This window comes from Schistocerca nitens, chromosome 2 (assembly GCF_023898315.1).
Source record: "Schistocerca nitens isolate TAMUIC-IGC-003100 chromosome 2, iqSchNite1.1, whole genome shotgun sequence".
Taxonomy (NCBI): Eukaryota; Metazoa; Arthropoda; class Insecta; order Orthoptera; family Acrididae; genus Schistocerca; species Schistocerca nitens.
Genome location: NC_064615.1, coordinates 178,999,601 through 179,024,533, shown reverse-complemented (window position 1 = coordinate 179,024,533; position 24,933 = coordinate 178,999,601). Strand labels below are relative to the sequence as shown.

Here is a 24,933-nt window from a genome sequence, read left to right as displayed (position 1 = left end):
ATTCTTCTTTTATTGTATTTCTTTCCCTTGTTCTTGTCAGTCGTTCCCTAATACTCCTCTGAAACCCTCCAGAACTTCTGGTTATTTCAGTTTTCCAGGTCCCATATTCTTAAATTCCTATCTTTTTGCAGTTTCTTCAGTTTTAATCTACAGTTGATAAACAGTAGACTGTGGTCACAGTCCACACCTGCCCCTGAAAATGTCTTACAGTTTAAAAGCTGGTTTCTAAATCTCTGTCTTACCATTATGTAATCTATCTGAAATCTTCCAGCATCTCAAGGCCTCTTCCACATATGCAACCTTCTTTCCTGATTCTTAAACCAAGTGTTAGCTATGATTAAGTTGTGCTCTGTGCAAAATTCTACCAGGCAGTTTTCTCTTCATTCCTTACCCCCAGTCCATATTCACACACTACTTTCCCCTCTCTTGTTTTTCTTACTGGTGAGTTCCAGTCCCCCTTGACTATTAAATTTTCATTTCCCTTAACTATCTGAATAATTTCTCTGGTCGCATCGTGCATTTCTTCACTCTCTTCATCGTCTGCGGAAATAGTTGACATATAAACTTGTACTGCTGTGGTAGGTGTGGGCTTCGTGTCTATATTGGCTACAGTAATGCATTCACTCTGCTTTTCATAGCAGCTTATCTGCATTCCTATTTTTTTTTTACGCGTTATTAAACTTATCTCTACATTACCCATATTTGATTTTGTATTTGTAACCCTGTTTTCACCTAAGCAGAACCCTTGTTCCTCCTGCCAACGAACTTCACCAATTCCTACTATATCTAACTTTAACCCATCCGTTTCTGTTTTTCAGTTTTCTAGCCTACCTGCCCAATTAAGGGATCTGACATTCCACACTCCGATCCATAGAATTTTTTGTTCCTCCTGATAACAACGTTGTCCTGAGTAGTCTTCGCCTGGGTATCCGAATGGGGGACTATTTTACCTACAGAATATTTTACCCAAGAGGATATCATCATCATCATTTACCCATACAGTAAAGCTGCATGCCCTCAGGAAAAATTACGACTGTAGTTTCCCCTTACTTTCAGCTGTTAGCAGTACCAGCAAAGCAAGGCCATTTTGATTGATGTTACAAGGCCAGATCAGTCAATCATCCATACTATTGCCCCTGCAACTACTGAAAAGGCTGATGCCCCCTTCAGCAACCACACATTTGTCTGGCCTCTCAACAGACACCCCTCCATTGTGGGTGCATCTACGGTATGCCTATACATATTGCTGAGGCATGCAAGCCTCCCCACCAACAGCCAGGTCCATGGTTCTTGCTCTATCAATCAAAAATTCTTCAAGAGAATAATTTTTATTTGTTTAATTGTTTATCGACCAGTGGTGTTATTGAGTACCTTTAGCATATCTAGGAAGACCTTAAAGGGAATGACTTTTTGTGTCCTTCATGGCAGTTTATGTGAATCTGTGGACTGATATGGTGATTTGAGATTTTTACTAGTGAAAGATCAATATTATACAGGGCTGTAATATTTTTCTTACTGATATAAGCAAGCTTGAGAGTAGCTTAAACAGTAACTTTTTCCCATTGAGTTTATTCCATTGTTTGTTGGACTTAGATGATTTTGATTTATTGTGGCAGTTGAAACTGGATGAAAAGGAAACTTGCTGTTATAATTGTTTTGTAACTTATAAACGATAATACTCATTGTCTGTCTGTACACATGGTAATCATATTTAGTCCTAAAGGAGAATGCTGTATCAAACTGCATGATCATAGAAGCAAGTATATTTTACTATGCCTCTGTCTTCATGAATTTGTCATCATATTGCAAGGAATTTATGTTGTACATAGGCAATTAATTGTAGTCACTTCTTGATAATGATGTTTGACTTTGTGGTTAAATGGTGCCTCTGGTATCAAAAAGAGTGCAGTTGTGTTTACAGCTGCAGATTTCCATATCAGTAATCATAAGTTACTTTGCAATCTTCTTCTTCCTTGCATTTTCCCATATTCTGTGTGGTCAGCATTTGTTATATGGTTTTGGCAATGTCAGTGACAATTAGTGGCCATATGCTCTTCCTGATGCTATCACTCTTTCTGGGATGGAATTTGTGTATGCTAACTGTCTGTGGGTGGAATAATTTCATGTTCAAGAGTGAGAATGTATTTTAAATGTTTGTGTAACGTATATCTGAGTGGGATGTGTGCACTAGCCTGGTAATTACCTAGTTGAATGTGAGAAACTGCCTAAAAGTCACATCCAGGCTGGCTAGCATGTCAGCCATCATTGTTAATTCATGAGGTGGATTCGATCTGGGTTCAGGCTCACCTCCCCGAATCCTGGAAGCAGCATGCGAACATACACATCTATCTGGGTGGGTGAGGGCTAGTTTACAATGACACCAGTTAGTTCTTAACATAAGAGAACCTGTCGTGTGGATTGTTGCTGTTTTACACTAACAACACATTCTTTATATGTTCCAGATGGTCGTGTTTTTGAGCCACGAGTTATTGTAGCTTCTCCCCTGGGTATAAAAGATTTGTGTCATGCAGTGCGGAGAGGAAGTAATCTTAATCCAACTGCAAGGTATGTTCTGTTTTTTGAATATACTACTGCTGTTATTATTGGTGATGTCATTATGTATTAATCTGACAGAGAAAGTAGACGGACAATAAAAACAAAATTTGTTTCACATCAGATGAGTACCAAATTTTGCATTCTGACCACACAATATTTTATAGGAGGTATAACTAGATCTTATTTCCACATATGAAGATGGTTTGTAATGGTTTTATAGCAGATTTTTGTGACTCTTCTTGATTGTAGCATTTCAGGTGTACTGTTTCAGTAAATTAGCTCAGTAACTGCAGCTGTGTAAAACAGTTCTGCTAAATAATAATGACACATTTTTCTTCTCTCACATTTGTGTGTATCTAGATTCATTCTTCCAGCCACTCACCAAGCAATTTTTTGTATGTGTAACAAAACAAGGAAATTATACAATAAAAATTGAAAATCTAAACTCAAAGTTGGATGAAACTGACAACTACAGGGAAAAAGGCAACAGAACTTTGTTATTTCCGTTATTTCACAAGAGGATCCATTTTGTTAAGAGAGGAGGAAAGAGTTTCACATTTGGAGAATTCTATGAGAAAAAGGAAGCTACTTGAGTCAGAAGTCATTGTCCCGTGAGACCATACATGTTATGAAAGTGAATGAAAATTGCACTGCAGATTGCAATAAATGATTCCTGAATCCAACCAAGACAACCTTGCACACATTTTTGTCTGTAACTTTTATGTTTGTATGTATGGTTTTTAAGACTGAAGGATATCATCTACATTCTAGCAGCAGAAACTGAAACAAATTAAGCAACAATTTCAAATAGTAGTGAGATCGCTTTCTTCTTATACACTGCTATTTTTCAGATTTGATGATCTTATGTTCGTACTCTTAGTCACCATATCATATGTAACGTATGATAATTGGTGCTAATATCTTTGACCCATTTTATCTCTTAATGTATGGAACATCCATCACCTACTCAATGTACATGCTATTGGACTTGATAATGATAATTACAGTGGAGCCTTTCATAGCAAGCATAATTCGTTCCAGAATCTTACTCATAGTGTGAAACATGAAGCGAAACAGTCTATCCCATATAAGTTAATGTAAAATACGATAATATGTCCCATCCAGAAAAAGTACTAAGTTTTATCTTATTCATCCCATTTATTAAAAAAAATTATGTAAGCTGTGTTATGTACTTTATTATTCACGATACATAACCAATTCTATTTTTCCAGGAAGCTATCTATAGTCATTTGTTTCTGCTGATGTTTCTACCCTTGCCGAAAATGCAACACATCATTATCGTCAAATAAATTTGTAGTATGTGTAACCACTGCTTTATTGGGATGATGATTTTCAGTATCTGATGCAACTGATTCCCATACTTTCAACATTTCTCTTATTGCACAAGAAGATCGCTGGTGTGCAGTTACTGTCTTCTCCTCCTCCTCCTCCTCCTCCTCCTTCTCCTCTCCACAGCTTACTGTTGTGGAACATACTGCAACTCCATAAGCTCTTCTGTGGTCATTTCTTGGCTGTGATCTTCCACAAGCTCATAGATATCATTGTTATCCACTTCTAGTCCCATGCTCTTGGCCAAAGACACAATCTTGTTGACTATAGGCTCCACAGGTACTGACTCAAATGCCTCAGAGTCACATCTGACATTGCACTCCAGACAGCTTTTTCCAAGCAGAAGTGAGTTTTTTTGATTGTCTTGACACAGCCAACGATGTCAAAGTGATATTTCCAATCCTCTCTGTGGGTGAGATTGGTAGCTTGAGTCAACTCAAAGCAATACTCGAAGAGTGCTTTAGTGTATAGCTTCTTACAGTTAGAAATAATCTGCTGGTCCATAGGCTGGAGTAATGGAGTGGTGTTGGAAGGCAGAAATTGGATCTTGATGAACTGAAATTCTTCAAGGATGTGATCTTGTAGGCTTGGAGAATGGGCAGGAGTTTTGTCATAACAAGCAAGACATGGAGTGGCAGATTCATCTCGAGCAAATCGTTTTTCACCGAAGGACAAAACTCTTCGTTGTTCCAGTCACAAAAAGGACCATGTGTCACCCAAGCCTTGATGTTGGACTACACATGACATTTAACCTGCTCTTTTGGACTTTACACCTCTTGAAGGGTCATAGAGTTTCTGAATGGTAAACAAGCAGCAGTTTAATTTTCAAATCACTGCTTGCATTGGCAGAGAATAGCAGTGTGAGATGATCTTTCATTGGCTTGTTACTGGGCAGTGCATTCGCCTCTGCTTTTATAAAGGTAAGCTTCAGCATCTTTTTCCACAATAGACCCACCTTTTCGCATTTAAAATCCTGTCGTTGCAGATAACCCTCCAAATTTATGGACATCTTGACATTGCTGATGATGAAGTTCCCTGCTGCTTTTGTGCCAGAGCTGGCTGTTTTGCCATGCCTCACAACGCTGTGAACACCGGTTCTTCTCTTAAACTTCTTGACCCACCCACGACTTCCCTTAAACACTTCTTCGGTCCCTAATGGTCCTGGTGTCTTCTTAACGAGCTTGGCAAAAATCATTCTTGCCTTCTCACAAACGATGTTCTCATTAATAGTCTCACGTTGCAATTGCTTTTCATTTATCCATATAAGGAGCAACATTTCAACATCATACAGAATATTAGCTGCACTAAGATGGTAGCAGTAAGAGTACTAAGCCCAGACTGCAGTATGTGCTAAAGACATTGTCCATATGCCGTGGCTGACAACGAAAGAGGTTCGTGTTGTTGAATGTTTACCCTGCCATGTGCAAGTGGCTGGTTACGTCACACTAAATTGTCATCACTTGTTGCGTGAAACATCGCTCATTAAGTGAGTAATTTTTTTACTGTTTGTTTTGCTCGATATGCAAATTTCTCATTATGGAAGGTACTCGTCAAGCAAGATTCCATGGTACTGTTAGGCTTTCAGGAGTGGACATGTGCAGACAGAACAAAAGAAGAAACCTCGTGCCATTTTCGGTCACCCACAACTATCAGAACATGACTTACAGAGAGAGTGGTGTGTTTGTGAATTCCAGTCTCTGTCTTGTCCTACAGTTTTTATGCTCCACAGTTCCCTCTAGTGACATTGAAGTTATTGCATGCTGTCTTAATACATCTTATCATTCTGCTCCTTCTGCTTGTCAGTGTTCCCACATATTTCTTTCCTATTCGATTCTGTGGGTAACCTCCTCTTTATCAGTCGATCTAATTTTCAAAATCCTTCTATACCAGCACATCTCAGACACTTCAGTGTTCTGGTTTTCCAATTTTCCCATGTCCATGGTTCACTTCCATACAAGCCTATGCTCCAAATGTACATTCTCAGGAATTTTTCTTTCATTATGGCCTATCTTTTATACTGGTAGACTTCTTGTAGTGTGGATTTAACTGTTCTGCTGCATTAACTAGGTGTCTTACAATCTTAAAGTTCTTAAAATAAAATAAAATGATATAGATGATAACAAACAACCAATAGAGGATGGAGTTCCAACATATTCATTCAAGAGCATTACATGACCTACTGGAGTACACATGAAAAGATATACAATCAATTTGGAAAGGAGGAATTGGTGTGTTATAGTGGTAATGAAAGTGATTAAATATTGATTAATTTTTAATGGCTAAGTGGTACTCTAGGTCCTCAAGTGCTCTTTACAGCATGGACCATTCCAGCGTTTTGTATCTACAAATAGATAATCCCCCCCCCCCCCTCCCAAAGACTCTCTGAAAGTTGTTTCTGATAGTGTCAAGTTGAGACAGGAACCGTAATCAATGATTACAAGGAAATAAAAAAACAGTAATAAACTGTGAATAACACTAGTGCCTCCAGTAAGAGATGGTGTTGTTGAACATGATGGCCTTAAAAAAGTCTGTAGAGCATGACACTAAACTACAGGCCAAATGACATGAGTGATCAAACATATTGTTAATATTTAAAGGACGAAAAAGGTTTTACTCAGAATATCTCTTGCGTCCTGCTTTGACTGTAGTTGAAACATGTTCCCTTGGTTTTTTTTTATGACAATGTTCTTACTAACTGAGCAATCCAGTTCTGACTTAAGTGTCTTCTGCTTTCCAAAAACTCACAGAAGCTTTCATGTGTATTCTGCTAGACTAACACTCATGGGAGAAAGAATGTTGAGAGGAATGATGTACTGACATCCTAGATATTATTTCCTGAATGAATATTTCATACGGCGGCAAAATATTCATTGTTAATGAAGCTTCCTGGTAAATTAAAATAGTGTATTGGCAGGGATTTGAAGCCATACTATTAAATTTTATGAACAGTGTTCTATCTAGGCACAACTCATTACCTACATTCACAGTTCCAGTTCTGTCAATGCATCTCCTACTTTTCAAACTCCACAGAACATCCTGCATTTCTTGCCGGACTAGCTCCCCTGGGAGAAAGGAAATCGCTGAGAATGACTTGCAAAATAAATGGGGCTGGGTTTGAATGTGCAAAATTCCAAGTTACAAAACAGCTCAGAGTTTTGCCTAGCTGGCTGCTTCAGTTTGTTCAGAGGTCAGTGAAAAGCAAGGATATACAAATGATGTATCAGGTTGTTGACAGTTTTGGCTCACTTAAAATGATAGTATAGACTCCACCATAAGAAACAGAGCCATATAGCTGAATGAACGGAGCAGGAGAAAATGCAGTATGTTCGTTCTTTTGCATGCTTTCCAATACCCCTCCCCCTTCTCTTCCTCCGCCACCCCCCTCCATACCATTTGCACTCACGTGGATGCGTCGGGTGTGTGTTTGTGTTTTCTTGTAAGATATCACACGTATACCTCTTCAAATACGTGTGTGTAGATCTCACACGTATACCTCTTCAAATATGTGTGTGTAGATCGCGTCATCGTATGTGCCATAAAGCTCCTCACTTAATGCAGTTTCCTTTCTTATGTTCTGCACCTTAAATAATTCATGATTATTTGAAAATAATGTGGGTGTTATCTTTTGTAGGAAATTGGCCGAGAACTTTATGAAAATGCAGAAGAGGCCATATGAATGTACTATCACACCACCTACAGAAGGACGCATATCAAAAAGTGTTGGTACAAATCAGAGTTCAGCATTCAAAGGTAAGCACTATTTCAGTTATGAGAGAGTTAGTTTATGAATGCTGAGTCATGTGCTCTTACAAATGAAAGTGGCTTGATTGATACAACTTCTAGAGGCAAGCTCATTATTAATGTTGTAACAGGCCCACAGGAGTGTCATGGCAAATGGTGTAGTATGGAACAGTGCATGCATGTACCTTGCAGCTTTATAAGGAACACACATAGTTTAATAGATGAGTGTGTGCCAGACTCGTGCCACTACCAGATGAATGCAGGGTGCCTGACTTTTTGCCATGTCCGTGTCTGTCCTGCTTACAATTTACAAATGTTTCTGCTTTTGTACCTAGGAAAATAGGAAATGATGCCAAATTCAAAATTTATTTTCTTCAGTTTAGTGGAAAAAAATATTCGTATATTTATTATCACAGCAGTGGGGACTATAGGACAGGGATGTTCAAATTAAACCATGGGAAAGGATTGCTAGTGAAATATCTTGGACAGGTGCAGTAATAGGAGGTCATTTAATTTGTTTGTGGAAGAGAATGAAGATATAGTACTAAATAGAATTGCATAAGATGATTGTCTGTGAAACGTGTCTGGAAATCTCTTTTCTGATGTGCTGATTCTTAAATCAGATCCTTGCTATATGTGGTTACATACAAACTTTGTTCTGGAAAGATAATGCTCCACTTGCGCTATGTAAGAAACTGCAGAGTGGATTACTCACTTCTACAGCATTGTTTGTAGGTCAGTGTTGGTTTTGTGGTTTTTGTTGTGTGTTCTCAATAGGTTGGGTGCTGCACAGTTGACTTAGAATGTATCCCATCATGAATGCTTATAAAGTTCTGAAACAAAAAATAACTTGAATTATCCCATCGAACCGTTCAGCACCCAGATCTTCAACATTAACATACCAAAAGAACATCTTACAGACCTTCTTTCCTGGGGTAATCCAGTGTTAAATATATTAAGATTCTCATTAGTTAACTGTCTATGGCAAGACATGTCATTATGGGTTTTGTGAGAGGAAGAGCGGTCTTCTTCCAGCGAAGCTTTAGGTTCCAGAGGTGTGAATGTGCTGCCAAACAGTACTTTACTGAAACAACTTTCTTTTGATAAAATGATATTACATTGTTCTAGAGATCTTTTCTTTTAATACCCTCCCATCACAATTGCAGTCATGCTCCACAATGTCAACTGATAAAAATAATCCATCTGCATTAAAAACAGCTAACAAGGCTGTGGACTGGAATTATAAAAAGCTGATAAAGATGTAGCAGGAGCTTCTTTAACCCTGACATGCACTCCATTGAAGCTATCAGGAGTCTGTTAGATGGTATACTTTCTAGTAACGATGCAGATGTTCTCATATTGCCATAATTCTTCAAATGTAGTGCGTCCTCAGAAAAAATAGGAAAACAAATACCTATTCAACTCTAAACACCTGAAGGCTGACAGGGGGAAACACACCGTATGTCAGTTTCAGACAATCAGAAATTTGCCTATTGGAAGAAGAGAGAAAATAAATACATCTATTTTGGCTTAAGTGCTGAAACCCAATAGCTTCTGAGAAATTGACTGTAAAAGGTTTTGACACCACTTTATCAGGCTGCTTGTGCAGTATTAAACATAGTGAACCGGGTCATGTAGTGGATAAGAGCACAGTTTTGAATTTTTATGTCCTGTGTCCAAATTCAATCTTATGTTTCTTTTTCTTTAGTTTTTTGTTGCAATGGAAGAGTGTGACAATACTTTTTTATGACTTTGTTAAATGCAATGAAATAATTGACAAAAGAAATCTTACTAAAAATCATATGAAAAATAAATTTTAGAATCACAAATTAACAGCACATGTGAATGAACCCCCCATGAACCACAGACCTTGCCGTTGGTGGGGAGGCTTGCATGCCTCAGCGATACAGATAGCCGTACCGTAGGTGCAACCACAGTGGAGGGGTATCTGTTGAGAGGACAGACAAACGTGTGGTTCCTGAAGAGGGGCAGCAGCCTTTTCAGTAGTTGAAGGGGCAACAGTCTGGATGATTGACTGATTTGGCCTTGTAACACTAACCAAAATGGCCTTGCTGTTGTGGTACTGCGAATGGCTGAAAGCAAGGGGAAACTACAGCCGCAATTTTTCCTGAGGGCATGCAGCTTTACTGTATGATTAAATGATAATGGCATCCTCTTGGGTAAAATATTCCAGAGGTAAAATAGTCCCCCATTCGGATCTCCGGGCGGGGACTACTCAAGAGGACGTCGTTATCAGGAGAAAGAAAACTGGCGTTCTACGGATTGAAGCATGGAATGTCAGAACCCTTAATCAGGCAGGTAGGTCAGAAACTTTAAAAAGGGAAATGGATAGGTTAAAGTTAGATATAGTGGGAATTAGTGAAGTTCGGTGGCAGGAGGAACAAGACTTTTGGTCAGGGAAATACAGGTTATAAATACAAAATCAAATAGGGGTAATGCAGGAGTAGGTTTCCTAATGAATAGGAAAATAGGAATGCGGGTAAGCTACTACAAACAGCATAGTGAACGCATTAATGTGGCCAAGATAGACACAAAGCCCATGCCTACTACAGTAGTACAAGTTTATATGGCAACTAGCTCTGCAGATGATGAAGAAATTGATGAAATGTATGATGAGATAAAAGAAATTATTCAGGTTGTGAAGGGAGACGAAAATTTAATAGTCATGGGTAACTGGAATTCAACAGTAGGAAAAGGAAGAGACGGAAACATATTAGGAGAATATGGATTAGGGCTAAGAAATGAAAGAGGAAGCCGCCTGGTAGAATTTTGCACAGAGCATAACTTAATCATAGCTAACACTTGGTTAAAGAATCATAAAAGAAGGTTGTATACCTGGAAGAATCCTGGAGATACTACAAGGTATCAGATAGATTATATAATGGTAAGACAGAGATTTAGGAACCAGGTTTTAAACTGTAAGACATTTCCAGGGGCGGATGTGGACTCTGACCACAATCTATTGGTTATGAACTGTAGATTAAAACTGAAGAAACTGCAAAAAGGTGGGAATTTAAGCAGATGGGACCTGGATAAACTGAAAGAACCAGAGGTTGTAGAGAGTTTCAGGGAAAGCATAAGGGAACAATTGACAGGAATGGGGGAAAGAAACACAGTAGAAGAAGAATGGGTAGCTCTGAGGGATGAAGTAGTGAAGGCAGAAGAGGATCAAGTAGGTAAAAAGACGAGGGCTAATAGAAATCCTTGGGTAAAAGAAGAAATATTGAATTTAATTGATGAAAGGAGAAAATACAAAAACGCAGAAAATGAAGCAGGCAAAAAGGAATACAAATGTCTTAAAAATGAGTTCGACAGGAAGTGCAAAATGGCTAAGCAGGAATGGCTAGAGGACAAATGTAAGGATGTAGAGGCTTATCTCACTAGGGGTAAGATGGATACTGCCTACAGGAAAATTAAAGATACCTTTGGAGAGAAGAGAACCACTTGTATGAATATCAAGAGCTCAGATGGAAACCCAATTCTAAGCAAAGAAGGGAAAGCAGAAAGGTGGAAGGAATATATAGAGGGTCTATACAAGGGCGATGTACTTGAGGGCAATATTATGGAAATGGAAGAGGATGAAGATGAAATGGGAGATATGATACTGCGTGAAGAGTTTGATAGAGCACTGAAAGACCTAAGTAGAAACAAGGCCGCGGGAATAGACAACATTCCATTAGACCTACTGACGGCCTTGGGAGAGCCAGTCCTGACAAAACTCTACCATCTGATGAGCCAGATGTATGAGACAGGTGAAATTCCCTCAGACTTCAAGAAGAATATAATAATTCAAATCCCAAAGAAAGCAGCTGTTGACAGATGTTAAAATTACCGAATTATCAGTTTAATAAGCCACAGCTGCAAAATACGAACGCAAATTCTTTACAGACAAATGGAAAAACTGGTAGAATCCGACCTCGGGGAAGATCAGTTTGGATTCTGTAGAAATGTTGGAACACATGAGGCAAAACTGACCCTACGACTTATCTGAAAAGAAAGATTGAGGAAAGGCAAACCTACGTTTCTATCATTTGTAGACTTAGAGTAAGCTTTTGACAATGTTGACTGGAATACTCTCTTTCAAATTCTGAAGGTGGGAGGGGTAAAATACAGGGAGCGAAAGGCTATTTACAATTTGTTCAGAAAGCAGATTGCAGTTATAAGAGTAGATGGGCATGAAAGGGAAGCAGTGGTTGGGAAGGGAGTGAGACAGGGTTGTAGACTCTCCCCGATGCTATTCAATCTGTATATTTAGCAAGCAGTAAACTAAACAAAAGGAAAGTTCAGTGTAGGCATTAAAATCCATGGAGAAGAAATAAAAACTTTGAGGTTAGCCGATGACATTGTAATTCTGTCAGAGACAGCAAAGGACTTGGAAGAGCAGTTGAACGGAATGGACAGTGTCTTGAGAGGAGGATATAAGATGAACATCAACAAAAGCAAAACGAGGATAGTGCAACGTAGTCAAATTAAGTCGGGGTGATGCTGAGGGAATTGGATTAGGAAATGAGACACTTAAAGTAGTAAAATAGTTTTGCTATTTGGGGAGCAAAATAGCTGATGATTGTCGAAGTAGACTGGATGTAAAATGTAGACTGGCAATGGCAAGGAAAGCGTTTCTGAAGAAGAGAAATTTGTTAACATCGAGTATAGATTTAAGTGTCAGGAAGTCGTTTCTGAAAGTATTTGTATGGAGTGTAGCCATGTATGGAAGTGAAACATGGACGATAAATAGTTTAGACAAAAAGATAGAAGCTTTTGAAATGTGGTGCTACAAAAGAATGCTGAAGATTAGATGGGTAGATCACATAACTAATGAGGAGGTATTGAATAGAAGAGGAGTTTGTGGCACAACGTGACTAGAAGAAGGGATCAGTTGGTAGGACATGTTCTCTGGAATCAAGGGATCACCAGTTTAGTACTGGAGGGCAGCTTGGAGGGTAAAAATCGTAGAGGGAGACCAAGAGATGAATACACAAAGCAGATTCAGAAGGATGTAGGCTGCAGTAGGTACTGGGAGATGATGAAGCTTGCACAGGATAGAGTAGCATGGAGAGCTGCATCAAACCAGTCTCAGGACTGAAGACAACAACAACAACAACAACAACAACAACATGTGAATGAAAAGCAAATAAATTCTAATATTTCAGTTTTTGCTTTGATTTTTACTTTTGTACTTCAAGAGAACCAGTGCTTTCCCCAAGGCAGTATGTATCATAAAAACATTCAAAGCATAAAAATTCAGAGCACCATGAGCAACATATTAATCTTATAAACTATAGTCACATTTCTTAGTGTGAATATCATTAGAAAAAGCAACCTCATTAATATTGCTAAATATCTTGTGATCTGGCAATAATTTTAAACTAGACCAGCATTTTCTCGAAAGCTAGAGCCTGCAACTTACAGTGGATCAGTATGTGTATTTAACTGCGTTGCTTGTACGTGTGGTTTCCCTTTGCTGTGAGATGAAATAAAGCACCTCTGTAATCGGTGAATGTAATTCTTCACGTGTAGATAAAAGTATATGTCACACGGTTGACAGAACATTGGAATTACTTTTAATGAACATGTTGACATTCTGATTTAAATACTGGAATTTAAATGCTTTTCATTTTCAGTAAAAGGTTTGTGGTAATAAAATCTATTTTTAAGGTTTGAAATGTTTATTTTGCCAATAATTCCATTGTATTTCACAATGTCAAAAAATATTGTCACAAAACATTGCAAAACAACTGATAAAAGAAAGAAAGACAAACTAAGATTAGATATGAGAATAGGATGCTTAAAGGTTAATCTGTGCTTTTCGACACTTAATCTCTAATAATCTCTAGTTTTTGAATCAAAATAACTCTTAGTGCAATGTTAATTTAAAATGTGAGTGTAATCGACTTCATAAATCATGTATGAAAGAGAAACATGTGTCACATGAAATGATAATTAAATCAAGACCCTAAGCTGTCGACAGACGTTGATATACATCAGCGGGGACAATTGAAAATGTGTGCCCCGACCAGGACTCGAACCCGGGATCTCCTGCTTACATGGCAGATGCCCTAGCCATCTGGGCCACCAAGGGCACAGAGGATAGTGCGACTGCAGGGATTTATCCCTTGCATGCTGTGCCCCTGCCCATTGCACTCATTACTCGCGGCAGACAATCTTACCAAGTCCCGTAAGAGTTCGGGCAATGCGTGTGCATCCAGCACAGAAGATGGAGGTCAATGGCCGGTTAGCCTTAACTGTATGAAGATGGTATCTGTTATTTTGGACATGATATATGGCTCTCATTTCTGCCTTAAAAACAATTTCAACTATAAGCAATGTCTCAAAGAGGCCAGTTCATTATCAAGCTGCAATATCAGACTATATGGTGTACACACATCAACATTTTTTATTTAATATTTTCCTCAAAATTGGATGAGAACACATGTAAATTTCAAAACAGCGGTTTGTAATTTTTTATGTGAAAAGTAAAAGTTTTAGTGAGAGAATTTCTACAGGGACAGATATAGCTTTACTTCATATGCATAAGATACTAAAAAGTTGGCTAAAGCCAGAATATTTGATTATTCAAAGAAGATATAGTGCCTCGTTAGTTTTATTAATGACAAGTCGCGTATGTGCCACACCACTGCCATTTATCTGCCATGCCACATGTTATGTCACTTGTCACACCATGTCAGTGGGTGCCTGCCAAAGTTACACAAGGAAAGAATAATTAAAATGTTGGAAAATGAGATTGATGAATGAAATGCTTTTTAGAGGTTTAATTCCTGTTGTCTTTAGTGCAAGCTTATGAATAAAATAAACTGTAGTGTTGATGGTTGTGTTTTAAAAAAGGCAATTGTTCCTTTATTGACAGCTTTTAATTAGACCATAAAAGTTTTTAGTTAAATTTTGTAGAGCAGTTTATGGGAAGAAAGTAAGGTGCAGAAGGATGGTCAAGGAGTTGGGGTAGATTTATCATTTCTTTCAATATGGGATACTAAGCAATTTTGCTTTAAAAAAATATTCCAGTCCAATCCTAGCATCATAAGGATGGAAGATGTAGGTAGAGGGGCTGATAATTAGGGTGTTGTAAGATTTAATATATGGGAAATGCTATTCTGTCTTCTCTTTTTTGAAGGGTTTATTATTTTGTTCCAAGGAGAGTTACTAAAGATAAAACACTGAGAGAATGGATGGTGATATTTTTAAGGAGTTGTCATGCCAGTGATTTGTAGTGGTGAGCAGGAATCGCTATTTTACCAAGTGGCATGGCATAGTAATTAAGGCATTGACTTCATGTTGAGGACCACAGTTTAAATCTCCATCTGGCCATCCAGTTACAGGTGTCCTGTTTCATAAGCCACTTCAGGGGAAAGAATGTCTCTTTAAAATAGGTCACAGCTAATTTTCTCCCATATCTACATCTACATCACTACTCTGCAATTCACAATTAATTGCTTGGAAGGGGTTCCTCTAACCCCCTTTAAGCTATTTCTGTAATGTCCCACTCTCGAACAGCATGCATGTAGAATGAACACTTAAATCTCTCCCTGCGTGCTTTGATTTCTCTTATTTTATTGCAGTGATCATTTTTCATTATCTAAGTGGTTGGCAACAAAATATTTTCACATTTGAGGGAGAAAGTTGGTGATTTAAGCTTCATGAAAAGATCCTGCCACAACAAAAGATGCCCATATCCATGACAGTCTCTCCTCTATTTTGTGATAATGCAAAACAAGCTGCCTCGTTTCAACTTTTTTGATGTCCTCTGTCAATCCTGTCTGATGTGGGTCCCACACTGTGCAGCAATATTCCAGAAGAGGACAGACATGCATAGTGTAGGCAGTCTCTTTAATATACTAGTTGTGTCTTATAAGTGTTGCGCCAATACATCAGTCTTCGGTTAGCTTTCCCCGCAACATTATCTATGTGATCGTTCCAAGAAGTTGTCTGTAATTGTAATCCCTAAGTATTCAACTGAATTCACAGTGTTTAAATTTGTGAGATTTGTTGTGTAACTGAACTGAAATTTTGTAGGTTCATTTTTGTGCTCATGTGGATGACTTTACCCTTTCCATTATTTAGAGTTAGTTGCCACTTTTTGCACCATATAGATAGCTTATCTAAATCATTTTGCAATTGGCTTTGATCATTTGATGATGTAATGAGATGGTATTTGACAGCATCATGTGCAAAGATTGTTGCTCAAATTGTCTCCCTAAATTTTTCCTATAGATTAGAAACAGCAGGAGGCCTATAACACTTTCTTGGGGAATACCAGATATCACTTTCGTTTGACTCGATCACTGTCCACTGATTACTACAAACTCTGAACTTTCTGACAGCAAATCACGAATCCAGTCATAGAACTGAGATGGTATTCCATAGGCATGCAATGTTATTAGAATACACTAGTGAGAAATGGTGACAAAAGTCTTCTGGAAATATAGAAATATGGAATCAGTTTGAAATCCCTTGTTGATAGCGCTCATTATTATTTCACGTGAATAAAGAGCTGGTTATGTTTCACAATAACATACTTTCTGAATCTGTGCTGATTGTTTGTCAATCAATTGTTTCCTTCGCTGCAATTCATGATCTTCAGACTCAGTAAATGTTCTAAAATCCTATTGCAGATTGATGTTATTGATATGGGTCTGTAAGTCAGTGGATTACTCCTATTTCATTACTTCATTTCTTGAGTAGTGGTGTGACTGGTACAACTTTCCAGTCTTTAGGTACAGATCTTCTGTTGAGCAAGTGGTTGTATATGAATGTTAAGTATGGAGTTACTGTATCAGCTTACTCTGAAAGGACCTTGACTGGTGTGCAATCTGGACCAGAGCACTTACCTTTATTAACTAATTTAAGCCACCTCACTACACTGAGGATATCTGCTTCTAAATTATTCGTGCTGGCAGCTGTTCATGATTCAAATTCTGGAGTATTTACTTTGTCTTCATTGGTAAAGGAATTTTGGAAAACAGTGATGGGTAGCTCTACATTAGTGGCACTGTCATCAGTAACATAACCATTTTGAGACAGTGTTTTGTGGTGGAAACTATTAAAAATGTATTGCATTGCATTAAATTTCAAGCTTCAGTAAAACATTGCTGATCTTGAATATTTTCAGTCTTTTAAATTTTGGATGCTTTTTTTTCATTGCTTCAGCTACAGTGTTCTTAGCTATTTTCTGTACCAAGGGGGATCAATACCATCTCTTATTAATTTATTTGATATGTACCTCTCATATCCTGTTGATACTATTTCTTTGAATTTACGTGCAGTCTGGTTTACACTTACATAGTCAGTTTGTAAGGAGGTGGTGACACTCTTAGAAAGGTGTCAACCAAATTTTTAGCTGCTTTTTTAATAGATATCTTTTTGCATTTATTTTTGGTGGATTTGAATGTTGGTACAACAGCCTTGTTGTCTTTAATTCTGGTATCCATCATGATGCTCCCTATTTGCTCTGGATTATTTGTTGCCAAAAGGTCACGTATGTTTTTCCAACAATTTCCTCTTTGAGTGGTCTCCTGAACTAATGGCTCAAAATGATTTTTGGAGAAAGCATTCAGTACAATTTTGGACAATATTTTATGCTTACCATTGGCTTTGAACATGTATTTTCCAACTTATGAGGGTAGACTGAAGCTGCCATCTGTCATAACTGTGTGAGTGGGTGTACGGTTTGAAATGAAGCTCAAGTTTTCTTTGGACTGTTCAGCAACTGTATCATCTGAGTTTTGGGGACAGTAAAAGGTACCAATTATTAATTTATTTAGGTTGCCAAATATAGCCTCGACCCATACTAACTCACAGGAAATATCTTTATCTATGTCACTGCACCGTAAACTACTTCTAACAGTAATAAACACTCCACCACAAACTGTATTTAATCTATACTTTCTGAACACCGTTAGGTCCTTTGTAAAAAATTTGGCTAAACTTGTTTCCGACTTTATCCAGCTTTCAGTACCTATAACGATTTGAGCTTCAGTGTTTTCTATTAGCACTTGGAGCTCTTGTTCTTTCCCAACACTGCTATGACAATTTGCAAGTACAATACCAATTGTTTTGCTAGGTATACCCTATTCCTGATGTTTTCCGTGCACCCTTTTAGGCTGAAGACCTTTCTATAATTTCTCAAGACCCTCTAACCAGAAAGACTGCCTAGTCTCCTCCACACAGCCTCTGCTAACTGTGTAACTGCCTCCTGTGTATAGTGGACCCCTGACTTATCAAACGGACCCAAAACCCCACCACACCATTGCATAAGTCAAGGAATCTGCATCCTACATGATTACAGAACTGTGCGTCCTCTGATTCAGACCCTCCAGTCTGCTCTGCACCAAAGGTCCACAGTCGGTCCTGCCTTCATCCCACAATCAAGATTGGCAGTTTTGACGACTTCAACTAGCTACTTGAAATCGAGAGAATCTCTTCTGATCCAGAGCGACGCACATCGTTTGTATATGAGTAGCATTCAGTTGGCTGCACTCTCTGCTCTTCATGACATCTGTAAGCACCTGTTCAACATCAACATTGGAGCTCCCAACTACCAATAATCTGACCATCTGTGACTGCCCAGATCTTCCATCCCAGGAGGCTTCCCCTGAAGCAGGGAAAGCGGCTGCGTCTGGCGTTATCAGATGCAGATAGTATCCGACACCTGTTCATCAGATGACCGTAGGAGGTCCTTTGATTGGCCCCCTGGAAAGTCTTTCGCTGTCTGACCCACCTCGGAATAAGCTCCCGCTTGAACATGGCTGAGGGGTCAACGTCAGTTGGTCAGTAAGAGGGTGGGCACACTAGTGGACTGATGGAGGAATTAGTGGGTTGTGCTAGATGTCCCTTGTATACCCATGACTGGTCCCCAACAGTGATGACCATTGGTGCATGGAGCTAAGAGTTAAGGCTCAGCAACTCAGCTCACAGCTGAACACAGCAATCACAGTCCCTATTCATACTAAAGATGGCAGAAAGAAACACTAAACGGTCAGTAAAATATGGAACTGTGCCTGATGAATACACAAACATGCAGGCAGTTTAAGAATTACAATGGAAAAAAAAAAAAACAAAAAACAAAAAAAACAGGAAAATCAAAACAAGTTGTTACTTATTAAAGGCTGTGTCAACTTACAAACAAAACAGTAGGATCTGATGCACGACTGCAGGGACCTAACAGTATTCACTTTATCTTTATCCTGTAAGAGCTAAGACAGCACCTCAAATGATCTTTCTATGTTATCATCCACTGAAGATGATATCTTGAATATACAGCTGTTCTTTCCTGCATTTTTCTGCTTGTAATTTCAATAGCCACAGTTCATTCAACCATAACATCTTTCAGAAATGGTGTTCTGATTTTACTTTCCATGTTTCAAACCCTGAACCATACAGGATGTCCTGTTGCCCATGCAAAAAACGAAAGAAAGCTGTTATCATTGCGTCGGGTATCAAGGTGCGATGGGATGTAAAGATGTGAATACATGGCAAAGCAGCAAGGTGCTCTCTCTCTCTCTCTCTCTCTCTCTCTCTCTCCCTCTCTCCCTCTCCCCCTCCCCCCCCCCTCCCCCTTTCTCTCCCTCTGTCTCTCTGATTTGGTGTACCGCTTCTCACTGTACTATCATCTAGCTGTCGAATAGAATGAGTATCTGAAAATAGGAAACAACAGTCAGTAGTTCGACAAGTCTGAAACGTCTGGTTTTACTTGCCAATTTAGTGGAAGGAAGGTATGTTAGCATATTAAGAGCATTTTCCATTAACACAATATCTTCTTCTGGCTGTAGGACCTACCAGTATGTGAGACTTAACAGAATACTAGATTTGGTTAAATTAGTTTAGACTAGAAACATCATGATTGCTGTGTAGTGAGCAAACAACAGCCTGGCCTAATTATTATTTATTTATTTTTGATGACTGTATCAACCACCCAAAAGTGATAGGGATGTGTTGTGGTCTTCAATTGAAGACTGATTTGATGCAGCTCTCCTTGCTAATCTATCCTGCACAGGTTTCTTCACAGTAATGAATGGGGGTTTTGATATATTATCATTTTTTTTTTCGACTAACTGTCAACTAGCTGCATATGTTTGTTGTTGTTATTTTAGCTTTTGTTTCAAGATCAATTTCAGTGCAGACATATAACATGAAAGCAGTTGAATGAGACACATGTACTTGGTAGCATCTATCACCTCTTTCTTCTGTAACGTTTGGAAAGTGTCCACGAGATTCTGAAATTATAGTGGTCCATGATCACTCAACTGCTGCTCACATGTCAACATGGAGGCTGATCAAACCTGACACCAAGGTACATAAGTCTCTCAGTGATGTTTCAGATGTGCTCAATAGGATTGAGATCAGGTGACTTGAAGGGTCACACAAGCATCTTCATGTTTTGAGGAGTGTTCCTGTGTCAACAAAGGTGTTCTCTGAATTGCGATAGTAATAGTTTATCCTTGATAAACTAGCATTTGAGAAGGCTAGTGCGTGCACAGACTCAGAGATGCATTGTGCACCCGTGATCTTGCCAGATCAGACGAGATGATATCGCACATGTTTTGGACGGCTGTCATACTGTTAGCCAGAGTGAGGTCTGATGATACCACAGTCATATGACTTGCTGAACTTTTCCATTCACTGTTACAACAATAATGCTGTCCCTGCCTGTCCCCCATGGCTCTCTGCAGCTCAGATTCCCCCTCCCCCGGTTTTTGTGTGTGTGTGTGTGTGTGTGTGTGCGTGTGTGCGCGCGCGCGCAAAATCCTTTGCCACAACTGATTTTTGTATTCATTTTACTATGATACCTGCACTGCCACAATTTTGTCAGCTCCAGCTCTGAAATTTAAGGTGGCTGAGATCTCTACATTATTTAATAGTTAACAAGGGCAGCAAAGAAATTGTTATTTCTGTATTCTGTGAGAAAGTACTATAGAATCATCGGGAGAATATTTTCCCTTTCTGTTGTTTCAATAAAGCTTTCATTGCTATGAAAAATATTTCATTATGTATTTACTCATTTAAGCTCTTTTCTACTTATTTCAGGAAGAGACTTCATCAGGAAACTGGACCCATATAACGCACAGCTTGAAAGAAGTGAACTGACATCTGGACCAGAGAGGAAAAAACTATGTACAGACACAAAAGGTTTTGATCACAGTACTGCTGTCTCTGGCTTTTCATCCACAGCATCTGCAAACAGACCTGCTCCACAGGCCGCAGATATTGCTAATACAACAATTTCATCATTTGTATCATCTTTGGACTCTGCTGTTAGTCCAGTTGAAGTGTGCCGTGCAGCTGAGGAGGAGGATCTGCAGATGCCTGATATTTCACATGTAGCATGTAGCTATGGTGGAAGCTGTGAGAGCCCAGCAAAAACAAGCACAGATTCAGGAAAAATATCATTATGTGAAGAAGATTCTACAAAAATGCACTTCACAAATGAGGCTCCTAAGAAGATTGCTGATGGCGAAAAAAGAGTTCACGAAGCATTAATTTATCACAATAAAAAGAATGAGAATAGTCTCACTGTAAATAATAACAACAATGTGGAAGTAGAGACAGAATCTAGAGACGATGCTGTGTGTGACAGTGGCATCGAAGATGAACGTGTGGTTGTTGAACAGGCACGAATAGAACAGCAGATACGCCAGGAACAGGAGGACTTGCAGTTAGCAATGGAACTACAAAGGAAATGGGACATGGAATCGAGAATAGTGGATCGTAGGAAAGGGACATCGAGGGCATACGAACTCCGAAGTACGTCACTATCGGAGACTGTTACCAAAAAAGGAAAGAGTGTAGTGAACAAAGGGGCAAGGCAACGCACACTTCAGGAAGCATTCCACAGAGGTAACCAACGGTAAGCAGTCATTTTTAATGGTAACTTAACAGGTTTTCTATGTGGCATTCAGTTCAATATGTGGTAGATGTAGCGGAAGACTTGTGTATAAACTGTTTAGCTGTTACTTATGTGTCCACGTGAATTACGTTTGTTTTTTTAGTCTCATACATAGTTGCCTGGTGTAACATGGTACATGCTGTTTCTGAAACCACATTTCCCTTCAGTGTGACATTTTATGCCATATTATTAAGCTTTTAGAATGGAAACTAATTTACTGCTGTGTAGTCATATGCTGTAATGAAACTTCCTTTCAAATTAAAATTGCATGTCCAGACTGAGACACAAAAAAGATCCTCTTCCCTGTCATGAGCAATGTTCCAGATGTTTGTCATGTGGTTCCCAATGAAAAAACCTCTTTTTTGAAATCATGAGAGAAATTGTTAGCCATGTTGACACTGCCCCAAGTATTGCAGTGTGGTGAGGACCAGTTAGATTCAGTTTCCTACTCATGTTCAGACAAGGATGATACAGCAAATGAATGTCGTGTACATAATACTTGCTGAATCTGTTTTTTTCTCTCTCATCCTTTCCATAGCTATTAACAAGTAAGCAGTTTTCTGCTGTGTAAGTGTTAGCTCATTTTCCCTTGAACCATGACCTTAAGCCTGCCTTCATTATGTCTTGAACCATGGCCTTCTGCCCATACAACAAATGTCAGCAATGATGCATCAGTGGCTAAGTGCCAGACTGCAGATCCAAATGTCTGTGATATGAGCCCCAGTTAGTACTAGGTTTGTTATTATTTTCACCTCTGGCAATGTTGTTTATATAAAAAAGGTCAAGTTGCACTGTGACTTGGTGTTCAAATTAAATGGTAGGTCCCCCTATAATGGGTGGATAAATCAGCTCAGAATATGGTGGAAGAAAAGGGCATACAACCTCCCATAAGACCATGGCTAGTAAAACAATGTGGTGTTCAAACCAACCACTGGGCTGTTCACTGCCTTATCTGTTATCCATAGCTGACCACCAGTGATTTTACAACTAATTTGTTTGTCTATATGTATAAACCTGAATCTTCTTGGAATTAGTGTCATGCTCAGATATTTTGGTTTCAGGTTGATTGCCCATTCTGGACATTAGATGGAGAAATGAAGAAAATTTTATTATTTGACTGATGTGTGTTTATTGTAATTTAATATTCCTTTCTATAATAAGTTTTGCATTTTGTTGTGTCCTCTTTTATATATTTCCTATGATTATTTTGAGTTGTAAAAGCGATTTTTAATGTGACAGGGTATTATTTATGATATTTTATGAAATCTGTCACAGAGAAATTTTATATCAAGATATTTATAGTCACTTTTTAATTGTGTGTGTTCACAACTGGAGAAGCTACAAAGATATTATCAGTGACCAGTTTATGATGTAAATATATGTGTATATGACCTCTGTTCAAGATTTTATGTAACAGTGTGTAGAAGGGATCCTGGTCCTACGAATAAAAAAATATAGAAAATGAAAAAAGACTATTTGTGGTTTACAGTAAATTTTTCTTGTGTGCTCCTCAGATATCTTAAAAACTATTAGAATGTAAATTTTAGTGGGCTTATCATAGTACAGGAAAGAGATGATTACTTTCCTTTCACAATCAAATAAGGTATTTCAGTGAAGATGTGGTATAACATTTATGCAAGTTAACCCCTCCACTGAAAATTGTTGCATATTGCTGTGAAAGATATGCATGGATTTTAGTTATTTCAGACTGTTTATATCAGATGAACATGTTCCTCTGCAATTGTACAGCTGCATTCTGAAGAGTGTGAAGAATGAATGCAATTGTTCCCCCAAAAATTGTTTAAAAGGCAGTGTTTGTTCAAGAGTGGCTGGTATATTGGGGAGAGAGAGAGAGAGAGAGAGAGAGAGAGAGAGAGAGAGAGAGAGAGAGAATTATAAATATGGAAAATGAGTGCTATAATGTTGATATGATATTTGCAGTGTGTGGTGCTCAATGTGACAGATCAGTGTACTCTGTTAACTTAAGCACACAGTATGACAAAATTGTCGACTGTATTAAAGATAAATGGAAGCATTTGACACACTATAACTAATGGAAAAGACTCAAGGGGTGAAGAAACTTCTGATCTGCAAAAAGAACTGAAATATTTGTGAACTAATTAATTACGTAATGTCTGACAGGGAGAAAGGTGATAATATAATGTGAATGATACAGTTGGAAAGACAGTGATATTTCCACATAACGTATCACACTCAGGGATATATTACATTTTCTTCATACAGAGAACAGAGATGTTTGTTATGTAACATTAGATGGCTCTATCAGTTTGAGGCTGGTTCAAATCAGTCACAGTTATTCACTTTTGCATATATTCTTTCTTTTGAGTTACTAGTTTCTGATATCTCATTTGTATAATGCATCTCATATTTCCTCTTGATTAAGATAATACACATATACTTAGCTTGGTGTGTTCATTTTCTTATTTCTCTCAATCAGGAATCTTTTATCTTTTTATCCAGTGGTGTTGAGGTGAGGCATGTGAAGAATACCTCAATATTCTCCAGAACTTTGCTTCATAATAGTACCATACACTTGTTACTGGTCATTGAGTGTGGCTGCTATGTTGCCATATGTATGTAACTAATTTGATGGCAAGGTTGTTAAATTCAGTGACAGTAAATTTTTGATATGTGAGGAGAATGGAGGTATTGTGAGTGAGTGAGTGGATATGCTCAGTCGCTTCTGTGCATATATGTTTTAGATGTGAATATAAAAAAAATTATGTTTTATTGTTACTATTAATGACTAAATAGAAGATTAATAATGTTGCCTTGCAATCAGTATTGTGATATTTTCTTTGTGGCTTCTACAGACTGTTTAATTTGGAAACAAATTCTAAATGTGTGTATTGTATACATGTAAAACATTCGAAATGTAAATAAAAGTATGCCTTATGTACAGAATGTATATAGGGATTTTTTCTTATTTCTGTTCCTTACGCTTTGATGTAGTATATTCTTTAATAATTTTTGTTGTTCTGTGTGGTCTTTGTGATAGTGATGGTGGCTGACTTCTTATGATATCTGGTGCCTTATTAAAGTAATGGTTAATGTGACCTCCATCCAGATAGCTTGACAGATACATTATGAAGAAAAGAAGCTGAAAGCATACAGTGAAACATATGAGATTCATAATAATGAAGTTTAGGTGGGTAGATCACATAACAAATGAGGTACTGAATCGGATTTGGGAAATAGAAATTTGTGGCACAATCTGAGGAAAAGAAGGGATCAGTTGATAGGACAGATCCTGAGGCTTCAGTGAATCTACAGTTTGGTAGTGGAGGGAAGCCTGTGGGATAAAAATTGTAGAGGGATACCAATACTTTAATACAATAAGCAGGTTA

At 38.2% G+C, this 24,933-nt stretch overlaps 1 protein-coding gene across 1 annotated transcript in view; it reads left to right on the top strand.

Moving 5' to 3' along the window:
• Positions 1–24,494, top strand: part of LOC126235853 (E3 ubiquitin-protein ligase RNF169-like) — an 88,472-nt gene extending 63,978 nt beyond the window's left edge. Inside the window, exons 7-10 of the mRNA XM_049944718.1 lie at positions 2,463–2,565; positions 7,538–7,656; positions 20,707–21,526; positions 22,627–24,494. Coding sequence (XP_049800675.1) covers positions 2,463–2,565; positions 7,538–7,656; positions 20,707–21,526; positions 22,627–22,651 — 1,067 coding nt within the window. The 3' untranslated portion in view covers positions 22,652–24,494. The remainder of the gene's footprint in view (positions 1–2,462; positions 2,566–7,537; positions 7,657–20,706; positions 21,527–22,626) is intronic.
• Positions 24,495–24,933: the final 439 nt, after the last annotated feature.